The 17,831-nt window shown below is 33.4% G+C and overlaps 1 protein-coding gene across 1 annotated transcript in view; it reads right to left on the bottom strand.

The window, feature by feature from the left end:
- Positions 1 to 17,831, bottom strand: part of LOC143042528 (uncharacterized) — an 85,715-nt gene that overhangs the window by 37,439 nt on the left and 30,445 nt on the right. Inside the window, exon 2 of the mRNA XM_076214903.1 lies at positions 3,240 to 4,031. Within this exon, the coding sequence (XP_076071018.1) occupies positions 3,240 to 3,469 (230 nt within the window). The 5' untranslated portion in view covers positions 3,470 to 4,031. The remainder of the gene's footprint in view (positions 1 to 3,239; positions 4,032 to 17,831) is intronic.

The following is a 17,831-nucleotide window of genomic DNA, read 5'->3' as shown; positions in this document are numbered from 1 at the left end:
CCGATGACCATGAATGAGTCTTCCCGTACTTTGAGGTTCAAATCAAATACATTGCCACAAACTCGAGCGAATGTTGTACACTAAGTTTATTTAATATAATACTCACAATTGACAACAACACTTCGAATGTTAATTGTTTTAAAACAGCAATATGTACAATAAAGAATAAAAAAAAATGTGATAAAGAAACAAAAGTGCACACGCTGAAATATCTTGTCTTCTTTACTTATCATTGATATTATGTTGATAGTCTTAAATATATTTACTTTATTACAACTGTCACACAAAGTTAACATCAACCAAGAAAACAAAACATTGGCCAATGAACAATGAAAATGACGTCTGGATCAGATGAACTATGCCAAGCAGACATGTACAGCTAACAATTCTTCCATACACCAAATAAAGTTGACCTATTGTTTATAGTTTAAGAAAAAACAGATCAAAACACAAAAACCTAACACTGAGCATTGAACTGTGAAAATTAAGTCAAGGTCAAATAAAACCTGCACAACTGACATATAGATCATCAAATATTTCAATACACCAAATATAGTTGACCTATTGCATAAAACATCAGAAAAAAAGACCAACTAAACATGTACACCCTACAATCATTCCATACACCAAATATAGTAGACCTATTGGATACAGTATAAGAAAAACAGACCAAAACATAAAACTTAAGTATAACCAATGAACCATAAAAATAATGTCAAGGTCAGATGACATTTGCCAGTTGGACATGTACACCTTACAATCACTTACAAAGCACTATCCCTATGTCGAGCTTTCTGCGACAAAAGTCGCAGGCTAGACGAAATTTATTAAGTTTAGATGACAAAACTACGAAAGCCTATTAGGGTCACAATTTTTTTTAATTTATCTTCTAATTACGATATAATAACTCGTAATTACGAGAAAACCATCGCGTAATTAAGAGATAATTATCGCTTTATTACGAGAAAACTATCGCGTAAAAATCATTTTTAACTCGTAATTACGACAAAATCATCAAGTAATTACGAGAAAACTATCGCCTAATTAAGATTTAAGATTTTTCCTATCTCGCAATTATGACAGAATTATCTCGTAATTACCAGAAAACTATCACGTAATAACGAGATAATTATCTCGTAATTATGAGAAAACTATCGCGTAATTACCAGTTAAGATTTTTTTAATTTATACTTTGGCAAAGACCCCACCTAGAGAAGAAACTGTCATTATCTCGTTCTCTTTCATAACCCCATTGATCGACAGCCCATCATGACTCTTGGTCGACAGATCTGTTTTTTTTTCGAGAGGACTTCTTCCTCCAGAATTCAAAGAGGCAACGAGGAAACCTTTCATGTACCTTCTTGTTGACCTATAAGCTAGAACGCCAAAAGCATCCAGATTGCACACAAAGCTTATGCAGATCGGTCAAAGAGAGACACATCACGAAAAAAGGGAGGACGACCGTCCCTCTGATACTTTTGATGACGATAGTTCGGTTTCGTCAGACGAAAACATTGCCCGCGAGACAACAAATAGTTCGTCGGAAGATTCTGAGAGACGAGAAGATCTCATCGCCTGTCGGGATTATTTTGTTGTTGAATGATGTTTGCTCACCTTCGTGGATAAGAAGCTCATAGTCAGCAAGGGTGTGGGAAGAAAAATGGCATTGCTCTCCCAATGACCGGAAAAGATGTAGAGGATGCTTTTAGTGGATTGCCCTCGACTGTGTGCTGTGCAGAATACTTGCTTAGCTATGTGAGCGACAGGCCTAGAATGTGTGTGGTAAATACGGACAACTGTGACCAAAAGGGGTCATTGGGTTGCTTTTCATTTCTCCGCATCGGGTCAACCCGAATTTTTCGACTCCTTAGGACGATTATTGAAAAACGTACCGACGCTATTTAAGAAATGTTCTCATCGTGAATGGACCGAACTATGTGGTTGGCATTCAAATTTAACCCGATGATTCAAATACCTGTGGCCTGTATTGCATTTATTACGCTAAATTGAGATATCGGGGACTTGAGATGAAGGACATTATCAACAACTTTTCATCCACTGACTTGATTCAGAATAACAGCCAACTCGTAACCATATTTGGTAACAAAAAAAATAATGAAACAAAATAAAAAGAAAAAAAAGAAGAGAAAAAAAACATCTTAAACCACCTACATGGATGTGTAGCAGGTCTCTAGTCCTGAACCAGATCTTCTATCTTGTACTATAAGAGAGATTTATCCGAAAACCAAATTCTAGGGTCACTAATAGTGTCCACATTGGAGGGTGGCCTGGTTCAAGGTTTATGCCCTAATATGGCTTCGGCGTCCGAGTCACATTGTCCAACTCCAAGATAGCGTCCCGATTTCAAGGTCTTATATGGGGCAATATGCGCAATTGTTTCTCCATAGGCCGTAATGGTAACGTTTTCTTCTGTTGCTCAGCCAATATCGTAAACTTGTATATGTATGATGGCTTGTTTCGAAGCTGAGACATTTTTACATATGTGGTTAAATTTTCGGGATACGAAGTGTGATTCATTTTTCCGTAATTGAGCAAACCCCGAGTATCCTTTTGCGATGTGGCTCCTCATGGTAAAAAATCCCATTTTTAACACAATAAGTTCTTTGAAATTTTAATACTTTGAACACATTTAATAGCTCCATTGTTTTTACACATTTATTCTGTGTTCCCTTACTTTCTAAATTAACACTAATGGTTCAGCTCAGTCATTTGTTTATCATAGAAATGTGTCAAATATCACTACACAGAGATTTTTTGTTTACACGTGACTTTTGTGTTCCTCATTTCAAGGCGCATTAGGGGTATTGTCCCATATGGCGTTGGCGTCCGTGCCTAGACCCAAATATGGTGTTGGCGTCCAGCGTCTGAGATTTAAGGGTCGTAGTGTCAGACAAACCCTACTGACATTGAAACTCTTAAGTCGAAAATAAACTAAACATGCCAAAGACAAAGACCAACAGACAATTAATTATGATTAAAGCACAGCATGAAAAACTAAAAACTAAGCAACATGAACCCTTACAAAACCTTGGGTTGTTCTCAGGTGCTCTGGGAGTGTAAGCAGATCTTTCAATTTGCATCACTGACACCTTTCAATATAAATTAAAATGTTATATACGTATCGTACTTTTATGTGTACGAAGCATTCATAGTTTAAGGCAGATATGACATTGTGTAGTCAACTTTAATGTATTTCAATGGCTTAATTTCCTACAAACCTTAGGTATTCATTGCCTTTATCTTCTTCATTAGAATTGAAACTAGGTCGTTGAGTATAAACAATGTTATCTGAATTTAGGAACGTCGACTTCATGTGCTGTAGATGTATAAGTCGTTTGGAAGTTGATAAAGTATCTTCTAAATTAGGAATTTTTCTTGTAAAACTGGCGTTATGTCTTCTAGATTTTTCCCATTCTAGTCTGACAGGACATGACACATCACAATTCATTACATTAAATACTGGCCGTTTGAATTATTCATCTGATTGGTATTGACTCCTTTCAAATCCAATTCACTTGCAGGATTTTCGTCGTCAGAAGAATTATTCACATTTTGTGCTAAGATGTATTTCATGTAACACGATTTGTTTTCAACGGGATCTTCCACACTTTCATAATCTGTATCGACCATGTCATTGGTTTTCTCCAAATATTCGCCTTCTTCGCTACTTGTTAAACTGTTTTCATCCTCTGAACTGTCTGTAAATTCGGAATCGGATTCTATTTCAGTTTCCATTTCTATTAATTTTTTTCTACAAATGTTTTCGTCTTTTTCAACAAACTTGTTGGTGATAAAACCTGAATGCTTATGTCTCATATGATATCCTAATTGACTATGATGCATAAATGTTGACGTACACAAACCACAGAAAACTCGTGGTTGTTTTGAATGAAGTTTTAGATGAGCGATTAATCTCAATTCATTGTTAAAAGGGATAAAACAAAATGAACACCAATGTTTTCGTTCCATGTTGAAATTCGAATCGTTGATATGTTTGTTTCTTATAATACCTGAAACAGAAAATTATATTATTGTAATGTACTGTAAATTTCTGATATAAAGTAATATAAAGGGCCTATATAATTCACTGGTTATTTTTATAATCTTTAAATATAAGAAATACTTGATCTTCAACTTATATAATTAATAATAAAAATATCAATTCCTGATTCTTTAACACTTTTGAATAATCATTGATGATACATAATTGAATTAGACTCACGTCGGTATACTGTTGTTCATAGTTAAGATACTTACCACACTCGATTTCACAAAATGATAAATGTTAGCTATTCCTAACATTACTTTTTTTTTACTTAAGAGGAGACAAAAATGTATGATTTTTTTTCTCTCCCAAAAACAGGTATATGTGTATAAATGATCATTAATATTCTTTGCCCATCACAACAAACAAAAAATAATCAGACAAATGTTCGAGCTCACAAGACATATTAATAGAATATAGTACACGTTTCTGGGAGCATTCGATTTGCGAGCAATTGGGGATCATTTCTTATTACGCTTGCACCGCATCCGTTGCCTACAATTGCAGATATTTCATAGTAAATAGTATTCTGTTTGAATGGAAATTTAATGAATAATTTAATGCAGTTTGTAAAAGTGCACCAATGTGTCAGCCATAAAAATGGGAATGGGGTTGGGATGTGTTGATTTGTGTACGATGGATTTAATATCCGTATGGTTAAAAAAACTTAAGTTGGTGAATATTTCATAGAGATGCATCGTAAATAATTGCAAAGTTATTCCGCCAGACTCCGATTTTCCAGTAAGTTTGTAGGCATCCAACTGAATCCAAGCGTTCTACGTGGGTTTTTTTTTAGTACGCTACAACTTATGAAGTAAGTACTTTATTATGTTTTGCATTTTCTTTCTGTATATATTAAGAGCTATCACGAATTGTTTTTATATCCAAACTCTTTTTGCAGTTCACTGTCAAACATTGTCTCAGAAAAGGAAAATGAATTCAGGCAAAACCTCTTCAAACGAAAGAACCTATCACTTACAGCCGATATGATTGTTAAACAATTTAACATGTATCATGATAACACATATATAACCTGTCCAACTAGAGTTTACTTAGTATGTTATTATGGATTATGCTTGATGTTTTTAGATAAAAAGACCTCTCGCGTATAAGAATGAGTGATATCAGTTTTCACAAAACACACGTTGAATAATAAATAGTTCACAATATCTAGACCGATACTTACAGACAATGTAGTATAGTTACATGTATGATAGCAAATACGGATATGCCGTCTTGTCCTGTTATTTTTTTAAAACATTATTGTAACTTGACAAGGCTTATGCCCGTGTCACACTGTCCCGATTTTTACGCCGATGGCAACACGATTATGGAAATTTTCAAAATCTGGACTGATCGTATCCAGATCGGGCTATTCGTAGTGCCATCTTTAACCATCGTAGAACCATCGGCCACTTTTTCTAGCCTTCGGGGACAACTTCGGGAAGGGTTCTAAATCTTTTAACATGTTAAAAAATCCCCGAAGGTGCGTCCGATGTTGAGGGTTCGTATTGAGTTCGTATCACCATCCTCACCATCGTAACCGGGAATACGTCTTTGAACATCGTATTGCATTCGTGTTTCCATCGTTTCCATCGGGCAGTTTTGACATTACGATGTCTACACGAATGAATCACGAAGCTACCCGAAGGTCTTACGATGGCAACACGACTTCGTGAAGACGTCGTAATCCCGTCGTGTTGCCTTCTAATAAAAGTACGAAGGCGACAAGATGGAAATACGACGGCAATAAATCCAGCTAAATGTAAGTTAATTTTCGCGCTATAATACATTTAAAGTGACATGCGCGATATGCACTGGTCAGTCTAATACGACAGTTAAGAAAGACGTTCACAAAACATGGAGCTTATATCATATGATTCTATGAGAACAAGAAAGGCGACATCGTTGTTTCTATTAATTCAAATGGAACAAGAAGAGCTGCTATTACAGGCTCAGGATTTACTTTTACAAGTAAAATATTATTTTTTGTCAATTTTTCATATCAAGTAACATAATGAAAATCATAAACGCGCCTCGTACACCAACACTGCAGGTACACGTATACAGGGAAACCAACTTTTTCTTCATAATTCTGATTTTTTATGTATCGTCTGAGTTGTTGTCACACGAATGTTTACTCCATAACCATTTTGTTTTCTATATGTCATATTTTGCCGTATTTGTTGCTTTCCCCACATCTTTCCTTTTGTCTATATTATTATGATATTCTCCTGGAAAGAGCTCTTTTTGAATAAAAGGGATCAACGAACCCATTACTTTACCTTTAAGATAGATCAGGAAACATGGGCATAATTATGGGTGATTATTCAGACTAGTGCAAACATTTTACAGTTCAAACAAGGCAATGCCGAGCGTGGCATCCCCTCGTATGTAATATATTGGGGACAAATAGACACTATATTTGTATATGACACATGCAGAAATGGTAAATTGAATATTTATATTTGATATATAAACTGTTTTTTTAGAAATCAACCAAAACATTCAGTAACTGGAAATACCTTTAATATTGTCTTTAGAACCAGCAGGTAAAAAAATGAGCAACCAATTTCCTGTGTATTATGCTATTTCAAGAAGAAAAAACAAGTCCATCTGCATGACCTTGACCTTGGCCTTGAACGTAAAAAATTTCAGATCATTACAAGGAGAAACAATATACCAAATGTGGTTAAAATCTTTTAAAGCATATTGGTTTTAGAGTGTTCACAAGGATAATATTGCCTTGTATTACAACTGCCACTGTGACCGCGTGATGCCTTCGGCATATAATTTAAATGCATCGTAAGCTGTACACGACGTCTTTTAGACATCGTATGGCCATCACTCCATCATCGTAATCCATCGTTTAGCCTTCGTAATCCATCGTGTAGTCTTCGTGATCCATCGTGAAGGCTTCGGCTGAGATAGAAGCTTAAATACCCGTCTTCGGTTAACCTTCGTATGTCCATCTTTTGCTATCGTATATAATTTCGGCACCATCATATAGACTTCGTTATTGATCGTACTTGCTTCGGTCACTTTTTGGTATTTTAATGAGATCGGGACCAACTTCGTACGAACTTACAATTTTCGCATTCGGGTGTCCATTGTATATAAAAATCGGGACAGTGTGACGCGGGCATTAAGATTAAATTAACTGAATACATTTTTGTTCTTTAGAGTCCAAAAGAATTACTATGGGATTGAGTTGATCAAAAAGACCCTTTTTATTTCGGCCAGAGAACATCTTCTATGAGCTATAAACGCAATAGATTCAGCCAGATAGCAATTTTGTTTGCATAGTTTACGATTTGGAGGCGATACTCTTGCCGCAAATTACTATCATATAGCCTTTTCAAAATTCATGTTCGTTGGCGATCCGAAAATGCTAGCGACGGATATGTGAAAGACAGTATTGCGAAAAGACTTTCAGTTTCTTAACACCCTGGCATCTGAGATGTCTCGACTGAATTCTGCAAACCTACATCCCATAGAAATTATTTTTGTCATTGAGCCTTGTGTAGAAAAGATGTGATTTATGTTCGGTGGAACCCGTGACAAAAACATCAATATATTTCTATACAAGGCATATCGAGTACCGTTATGCGTAGTTATGTTGTGCAAATGTGAAATCAACCGTGACACTAAGCTAATTTGATTGCTGCTGAGGTGTTGTTGAATTTTATTTTTTTGAAAAACAATTTTGATTTAAATGAACTGTCTTTCACACGATTGCAACTATTTTAATTGAATTATGCAATTCAATAGATGCGCATCTACTGTAAGTTTACCGCATGAATTTTACTTTCTTTTTCATTCATATAGTTGTGTATTGTTTCTAATATTTTGAAATTGTATTTTATAGAGTGAGCAGGCTGTTGATTCCGCTCCTAGTGAAGATAATGTGACTATTTTTTGGGGCGTTACACTTGCCTTTTCATGTTGCTGTTATGTTTAGATGTACTCTTAATCAAACCTACATGCCATATACTATTTGTGTTTTGTGTCGTTAGGCCTTGTATATATTACTGGCATTATCTTAATTTAGGCAGTTTCGAAAATGACTGCAAGATTCAGTTATTATATATAACTTACAAATTGCCGGAAATTACTTTAAAGAATGCAATGTTAAAAAAACTCTGAAAGCTTTGAACACCGGAACGGTTTTATTCATAATCAAGAATGAATTTGACTAACTTATTTTAAATTCACACAAGCACATAACTCGACATTTATTAGCTTTGTCTCAAAATGTTTTGATGACAGAACTGTTACACAATAATTCCCCTGACTTTTTATCAAATGCATTGTTTGGCGTAAAATCTTGTTTTAGCAATTCGACCACTTTGGAGAAACATGGATTATCATACATTTAGCTCTTTTATTACAGTTGCTGATAACATTCGGCAACTGTTGGTGTCACAAAACCAGTGGATACAGGTGATCAACACAGGCTCTTGTTCAAGATCTTAATAACATTCAACTAATGTATCATTTATCCAGTGAAAATTAAGATACTAATATTGTTTGCATCACAAAAAACACGGCCTTGTATGTCGACACACATGCTATAGAGCGTAAATTGATTGGATGTGGAGATTTTCATTCTCATTATTGCTGAATTGGAACATTAAATACATTGCCTTATGTAAGTAAAGTGCAACACTTTATCTGCGTTAACACCTTTATGTCAATTGCTAGTGGCAGTCCGAATGTATGCCCTTTATCCAGATCTATCCACTACAGAAACAACGTAAACCATACGAGTTTTTTTAACCACATTTTTCACATCTGAAAAATGCAAAAACTCCATTCTCAATGACATGTTCGCGACAGAATTCAAACAAGCAACAAACAGTCAATTAAAAACAAACTTCATTTTCACTGCTTAACATGTTCCATTTTCTGTTGTGATATTTTCTAAAAATTCGAGTTTAAATTTTGTTCGTATGAGAAACCAATTTTTCCTTCTGCCATTTTGACAAAATAATCATAAATTCGCTTCCGGTATCTGAAAAACAGAGTATGTACGTACGTATCCGTTGTTTCTCTAAAAAGAACTTATAATATGTCATATCAAAAGAGGGACGAAAGATACCAAAGGGGCAGTCAAACTCATAAATTTAAAACAAACTGACAACGCCATGGCTAAAAATGAAAAAGACAAACAGAAAAACAATAGTACACATGACACAACATAGAAAACTAAAGAATAAACAACACGAACCCCACCAAAAACTAGGGGTGATCTCAGGTGCTCCGGAAGGGTAAGCAGATCCTGCTCCCCATGTGGCACCCGTCGTGTTGCTTATGTGATTACAAATCCGGTAAAAAGTCTAATTCGGTAGGTCACATTCACGAAAGGGAAGGGGATTGTAGTTACGACGTAAGGAACATATCCGATATCATTTGTGAAACGGTTATTCCATAACGGTCAACCAACTCGTGATGGCGTCCGTAAAATTTACGAAGGGATGATTTCAACCTTCCATGTTGGTTTGACGGAATCATTAATTTGCTATTATGACATAAGGATTTCGTTATTACGACGAAATCTATGTTATTAGCAATTAAAGTCATAATTCTTTTAATGACTCATAGGCTTCCGAATTATTACTCAAAAGTACCGCAATGAGTAATGTAAGTATAACAACGACATGTTACTAGTTCTGAGTGCACGTGCGGGAAACATTTTTTCTGGTCAATATAATTGAAATGATGTAGATATAAGTGTTCATTTCACTAACTCATTTGATTGAAACAGACCAATTTCTATTCGTTTTCATGTCGTTAACATACAAAACATGCATGTACCTAAAATGTTTGTCAAAGACTGTCATTTATGTATCATCCAGACTTGATTATACATTAAGGTTTTTAAACTTCCTACTTGTATAATAATGTATATCAACTTTCTACGTTATTTGGCCTTTAAACATTTTTTGATTTGAGCGTCACAGATGAGTCTTTTGTAGACGAAACGTTAACACGCGTCTGGTGTAAATATAAATTTATAATCCTGGTATCTATGATGAGTTTATTCTTTACACATAAAATATTTACACTATAAGACAGTTCCGGCGTTCTATACATATTGTTGGTCTCCTTCGATGAATTTTAAAACTCTTTGACTCGATATTTATCCTTAACATGTTTTGCCAGCATGACCCTTTTCTCAGCTCAATAGCTAACACTACTTGTTTGGATATTATATATGACATTAGCGGATGACTTTTAACTGTATGTTGAATCATCTAATATCTTTCTACAACTGATTCAACCCTCAGTTTGTACAAGTTTGCTAAGTTGATATTGTATTTGTTGATCCAGATACATTAACGACGAAGGGTACACAAAAGAGCAACCTAAATTTCGGAATTCTAATACTTCCGCGCCAACTTTAAACAGACATCACAAACTAGAAACCAGTCAAGACACATATGATGTATAAACGTCTTTCTATGAAACATATAACAATAATTAATTAAAAGTTTTTACTTATTTCAATTCCAAAATATAAAAAAAATACCCTCAGCTGGCAGATTTCACTTTTTCCTGTTTTGACACTATTCCTGAAGGGGTGCCACCTAAGTTTATACTATATCTTTATAATAGTTATCTTAATATTGGATTATCAGATATATCCTGGCCATCCATGTTGATGTGAAATCATGACAGAACCAATATTTCAGTTTATTAACGTCGGCATGTGGGCAGTATTGAAGTACTGACATCAACAAATAACAAGTTAATTGTTTGATAGATAAAGACAACAGTAGTATACCTCTGTTTCAGCTCATAAATCCATGGACAAAAAACAAAATCGGGGTAACAAATTAAAACTGAGGGAAACGCATTGATAGAATTTTTTTATAGGAATATATCTTCCACATGTCTAGTTATAATTCCTTGTACGTAACTGGCTATACTATGATTCTTTATACTTTGATTCGCTCTTCAACATTTGTTTTATATTTTGATATTAAAATATGTTGGCCTTAAGGGCATACGATACAGTTTTGAACCTGTATTTACAAGTTGATGAAAATTTGCATATAGGCTATTGTTTACCTCATTAAATCAAATATGTAATAAAAAATATACCTTCATGTGCTACTTTTTGAGTAAAATGAGCTCGAAATTTTGTATATTTGCTCAAAATTCAGATTTGTGTCCGTATTTTCTTTTTCGAAAGAAAGACATAACTTTTTTTGTTTTTAAAGATAAACACAAATTTAAATGGTTTTTGTTAAATAATCGGTAATTTCTGTATTTTATAAGTATCATTAAAAATTATGCAATGTTTATTCCGAAATAACTCTATATTTATCAAACATTCATGAATAGAGGAAAAAACGTCATTTTTTGCTGCATGTTTATCAAAATTTTAAAAAATCCGCTATTTACAGTTTTATAAAATTTGGGTCACATAATCTCCTTGCAAAATGAAACAAATTGCTGTTTTAAAAAAAAGGGGTCCATGCACTCGTTTTCAAATTAAATCAGTTTGAATGATAAAAATCAGTCGAAAAATGCATCTTTTCCCGATATGTCAGAGTTTGACGTCGCGAAAATAACATTTTACGTTAGCAACGTCATTACCTTCCCTGTAACTGTATCGTATGCCCTTAAAAGTTAAAACATTTAAAAAAGATTGACCCCCTTTTCTAAACACGCCAAACACTTTTTTTTTTTTTTTTAGAGTCACTATTTTTAGAAATGCGCATCGGATGCATTAAAAATGGTAGGGTTTTTGCTATTTCGATTAGGAATTTTCATCCGATCTAACTGAATAATTAAAGTAGTTAAATAGAAGGGGATATTTAAAGCCTTAATCGTCTTGTTCGTGTCAACTATACATTCATTGGTGCAAAATAATCAAAACTGATATTAATAACAGTGTGTGGGTAACGTAGAAAGATATCTAATTTCCCTTCATATATTTGTTTAAATGATAGTGTACTTTTGCAAGGGATAATCAACGTTTTATATTTACTTTAATTATTATTTATGGTTAGATAGAATACTACTAAAATATGACCTGCAGATGTCGAACAAAGTAACACTACTCAAGCTTGATTTTTCAATATTTAATGAACTGTTTTCTCCTTCTTGCTGTTTGTTTACCTTCTTTCTGATAATAATTAGTAGGAAGTACACATAATTATAACCAAAAGACCACCTTAACAAACTCACCTCTGTCGATCAGTGCAGAAACACCCCTGTAATAATTTACTTTCAGGCTGAACTAGTACAGAATTGATAATGAGCATCTTAATGAGGGTCTTAAAAACCAGGAGTGTAAGAAAACAGGATCCATTTTCCTAAATAAAATAGATTTACAAGTTGTTGGGTTTTTTTTTTAGAAACTCACATTGGATATAAGTTCAATATTCATTCAATAGGTTCTCGTAATTATTACAATGTTTGTCGACGGAAACATATAAAAAAAAGATTTGTTGGTGGGTTAGCAGTCTTGGTTATTGAATATCAAATCTTATGTAAAAAAACCTGATATACATGTAATGACCCAGTAGTGAAAGGTCACTAAAAAAGCGTAACAAGCAGTACTCAAAACTAAGAAAATTTAAATTTAAAGAATACAAAAAATCAAAATTTGTTATAGATTGTCCTCCATTTACATGTAATCATAGATAGCTCGACGTACGTGAATCAGTCATCATGAAATATGCATGGACGTACAGTCTATAGTTCAATATATTAGAATAATAACCATGCTGGGGTTTAATAAATGTTTACTTGATTAGTACTAAATTAGATGAAGTGAGCATATTTTAGCTTTGACTACAAATAGAATATATAAAAAAGAAGATGTGGTATGATTGCCAATGAGACAACTATCCACAAAAGACCAAAATGACACAGACATTAACAACTATAGGTCACCGTACGGCCTTCAACAATGAGTAAAACCCATACCGCATAGTCAGCTATATGCTCATTTCAAATAACTATCTACAATGTTTGACGACAATCAATATAGCTAAACTTGAAGTGGGAATAAAAGAAGAAAAATATGTTTTATGTTCAAAGGAATGATAGTTCAAATGAGTTTAACTACTGTGTAATTGTATCGAAAACAACCCTTTCACATCGGTACAAGTAAGATGTAAACATTTAATTAAAGATCTTTATCACCTTTGCGAAACAGGCTGCTAGATCATGAAAAAAGGTATCCAAGTCGATAGATAAAAAGAGTAAGCGCAAATGTGCTGTTAATATCTTAAATTACAAGCTGAGTACGCTTTATATGATTTGTTAAATGATAGTTTAGTTTTGGACAAGATAATCCTATCATTTGTATCATTGTTACTTATAAATTATCTTCAGAATGTTGATAAATAGTCATGTACATCTCGCTACCAAATACAGGTTCATACAATGAATGAAGCACAAGTATCATTCCTGTGAGCTTAATAAATTATATCGCCGTTAAAAAGCACTAACTGTCAAATTTATACAGATTAATCTCACTTCCAAAATCAATATTAAATGGACATTGGTATCAAAATTAACATTGATATCATTAATAGAGAGACGAGGCGGGTCAGTTTAAATTATATTTAAGGCCATTCTTAAACAATGAATACAGAAAAAAAGAAAGAAAAGTTATTTCAGGTTCAAAGGGTTGATAGAAATTGACAACATTGGTATCGAAAAATATCAGTACGTATTTGACGATGTTCTTATCTTAAATATATTACCAAATTTGTAAGTCAATATGATCCTGATGATACCTCTAATTATGTTGATCTATTCCTGGTTACAAAAAAAACTCGTGTTCATTACAAGTTGTAAATAAAAGAAAGTGTTTAAGTTGTTTTTTTTCATTTTATACAATACACGTTAAGGAGTCTCGCGGATACAAAATTTTCAGCAAAAAGTTAAACATATTTTTTTCTTCACCAATTGTATTTATTATTAGTTATAACTTTATGATATGGTACAAAATCAACCCTATAAAACCGATTTGGTTTGACCCCAGAAACTTTTAAAATGTTGTTTTCATGAATTTATTTATGAGAAAAAATAGCAAAATCCTACATAGAAAAAAAGATTTCTACCCGCGAGTCCCCTTAAACATTGTTTGGTCCATATAAACTACCGTTGCGATATGTAAAGGATTACTGAAGGAATCATTAAAACATAACCAGTCAATTACTCAATAGGGAGAAGGACACAATCTTTAAATTTAGAGTCAAGACGATTAGTACGAAAACATTAGACCTCAAAATAAGATGTTGCTAGAAGGATCCTTTGCATACAGTTCTTATTTCACGACCATTTCATTATAGCAAAATGAGACCACCCTGATATATACTTGATAATATCAGATTATTACATGGCATCTTTCATATCGCATGTATTATCAGCCCTAGGTTCAATATCAGCCCAAGAGCCGCATGGCTCGAGGGCTGATATTGACCGAGGGCTGATAATAAATGCGATATGAAAAATGACATGTTATGATCTTTTTGTCATATGCTTCAACAGTAGAGAAAAATGACAGATTCATATATTGATCCTTTTACGTGGTTCCCGAAATTTAAAGAGTAAAAAAGTTCACGGCCGTCGGGCCAAAAAAAATTTGATACATTCAATATGAAAATCTTTCAATCATATGCCTCAACAGAGAGAGAAAAAAACACATTTTAATATGGACGAATCGACAAAAAAGTAATTCAACAATATACATAATGATCATTGTTTGGAAAAGTCAACTTTTTAAAGAAACTTTCTAAATTATGTTTCAGAAACACTTAAAAAATGCATTTATTAAATAATTGTTTGGGTTTTTTTTTTTTTTTTTTTATTATTTTAAACAATATACTTTCCAGTATCCAAATAATTGTTTTGTACACTACTTTGTAATGTTTTTCACTGAAAACGTAGCATTGAGGTGTATTTTCCGGAATTAGCCGAGTATTACCGGAATGCCATGTGATAACGTTACGGAAAGGCATGTGATAACAATCGAAGCATGTGATAAACTTTTCATATCAGCCCGCTAAGCACCAATTCGAAAAATATGGAATTTACGTCAATTTAATGCTATTATCATACGGTAAAATTTATATGTTATTTAGTCTAAGTATATGATAAAAAGTTTTATTTGATATATTGAGTCAATATATCAGTTAAAACTGTTTATCAAGTATATATCAGGGTGTAGACTTGACTCTAACTATAAAGATTGTGTCCTTCTCCCTATTGAGTAATTGACTGATTATGTTTTAATGATTTCTTCAGTAATCCTTAACATATCGTCTCAATCATTTAGAAGATAGTACTAAACCCTTAAAACAAGTGGTAACAAAGTCCAATGTTTGACCAAGGTCTCCATGTTTACTTATATATTGGATAGAACAACTGTATTTACGAATAAAAACTTTGAATTGTGTGCACGAGGTTTGATAAGTTATTAGATATCTTAATTAATTTATATTGTCAAATTGATATTTTTTATTAATATAGGAAATGAAATTGTTATTTCATTTAACTGAGAAATTATTGTTTACTTAAAATTGATCTAAGAAATAACTAAAATCAATTTCGCATATATATAATTGTGGAATCAATTTAGGAATGCTAAAAAATGAATAACATGACATAAGTGTGTTCAAACAATGCTATCATATAAACCACTTCCTATTATGAATCATAACAGTACAAAATTTGCACCGAGTACACAAACATGCTGGTGTAATCATTGGAAAAAGGAAACAGACGGAATGTAGCCATGCGACTTCCACTCATACTGTTCTTTTAAGAATGTGCATAAAAATATGCTACAAGCATCAATTTCTTACAGAAATGAAAAGTAAGCATGAATTGATGTCAAATTGGTTTTATTTTCAAATATTTGATGGAATAAGACATTTTTTCGACTATCAGTGATGTGAATTAAAGTATAGAATTTTTGGGTACTCCTCGTGACAGAATCGTGGATCGTTTTGGGGTCGGTTCAAACTTATTTTTCTATGATTTAGAATGAATTCAAAATTAAGCTGATGTAAAGTTATAGTACAATATAAATTCAGGATGTATCTTCAAAATGAACATAAATTTGATACTTATGTTTGGGTTATACGTAAACGTAGGTAAAATAAAACTTTTGATTAAGTGCAATTTGCGTATCCTCGTGTTATGTTGTTCTTTTTCTCAAGAATTGTCTATCAGAAATTACAGATTGATACATCCATTGTACTTTTTAATGTTTTCCCACAGTATGTTTATTGGTGTAGCTTGACTTACAGGTACACTAATGCCCGCGTCACACTGTCCCGATTTTTATATACGATAGACACCCGAATGCGAAAATTGTAAGTTCGTACGAAGTTGGTCCCGATCTCGTTAAAATACCAAAAAGTGACCGAAGCAAGTACGATTAATAACGAAGTCTATACGATGGTGCCGAAATTATATACGATAGCAAAAGATGGACATACAAAGGTTAACCGAAGGCGGGTATTTAAGCTTCATATCTCAGACGAAGCCTACACGATGGGTCACGATGGCTACACGATGGATTACGAAGGCTACACGATGGATTACGATGATGGTGCGATGGCCATACGAGGTCTAAAAGACGTCGTGTACAGCTTACGATGTATTTAAATTATATGCCGAAGGCATCCCGCGTTTTAAATTGTTTGATCAATATTGAATATATATTATATTGTACATTTATGTGTTGCGTGTAGATAAAATTGTTATGGACACTCTAGAACCAAAATGCTCAAAACTTGGGATGGTGTTACTCGTTAAGAATATCTTAAGCGCTATTGACTTTAAAGTTCAAAGGTCAAGGTCACAGTGGCAGTTGTAATACAAGGCAATATCACCCTTGTGGACACTCTAAAACCAATATGCTTCAAAAGATTTTAACCACATTTGGTATATTGTTCCTCCTTGTAATGATCTGACATTTTTTACGTTCAAGGCCAAAGGCCAAGGTCATGCAGATGGACTTGTTTTTTCTCCTTGAAATAGCATAATACACAGGAAATTGGTTGCTCATTTTTTTACCTGCTGGTTCTAAAGACAATATTAAAGGTATTTCCAGTTACTGAATGTTTTGGTTGATTTCTAAAAAAATAGTTTATGTATCAAATATGCATATTCAATTTACCATTTTCTGCATGTGCCATATACAAATATAGTGTCCATATTTGTCACCAATATGTTATATATGAGGGGATGCCACGATCGGCATTGTCTTGCTTGAACTGTAAAATGTGTGCACTAGTCTAAATAATCACCCATAATTATGCCCATGTTTACTGATCTATCTTAAAGGTAAGGTAATGGGTTCGTTGATCCCTTTTATTCAAAAAGAGCTCTTTCCAGGAGAATATCATAATAATATAGACAAAAGGAAGGATGTGGGGAAAGCAACAAATGCGGCAAAATATGACATATAGAAAACAAAACGGTTATGGAGTAAACATTCGTGTGACAACAACTCAGACGATACATAAAAAATCAGAATTATGAAGAAAAAGTTGGGTTCCCTATATACGTGTACCTGCAGTGTTGGTGTACGAGGCGCGTTTATGATTTTCATTATGTTACTTGATATGAAAAATTGACAAAAAATAATATTTTACTTGTAAAAGTAAGTCATGAGCCTGAAATAGCTGCTCTTCTTGTTCCATTTGAATTAATAAAAACAACGCTGTCGCCTTTTTTGTTCTCATAGAATCATATGATATGAGCTCCATGTTTTGTGAACGTCTTT

Source organism: Mytilus galloprovincialis, chromosome 1 (assembly GCF_965363235.1).
Source record: "Mytilus galloprovincialis chromosome 1, xbMytGall1.hap1.1, whole genome shotgun sequence".
In the NCBI taxonomy this organism is placed as follows: domain Eukaryota; kingdom Metazoa; phylum Mollusca; class Bivalvia; order Mytilida; family Mytilidae; genus Mytilus; species Mytilus galloprovincialis.
The sequence above is the reverse complement of the archived record's forward strand: the minus strand, read 5'-3'. Positions and strand labels throughout refer to the sequence as shown.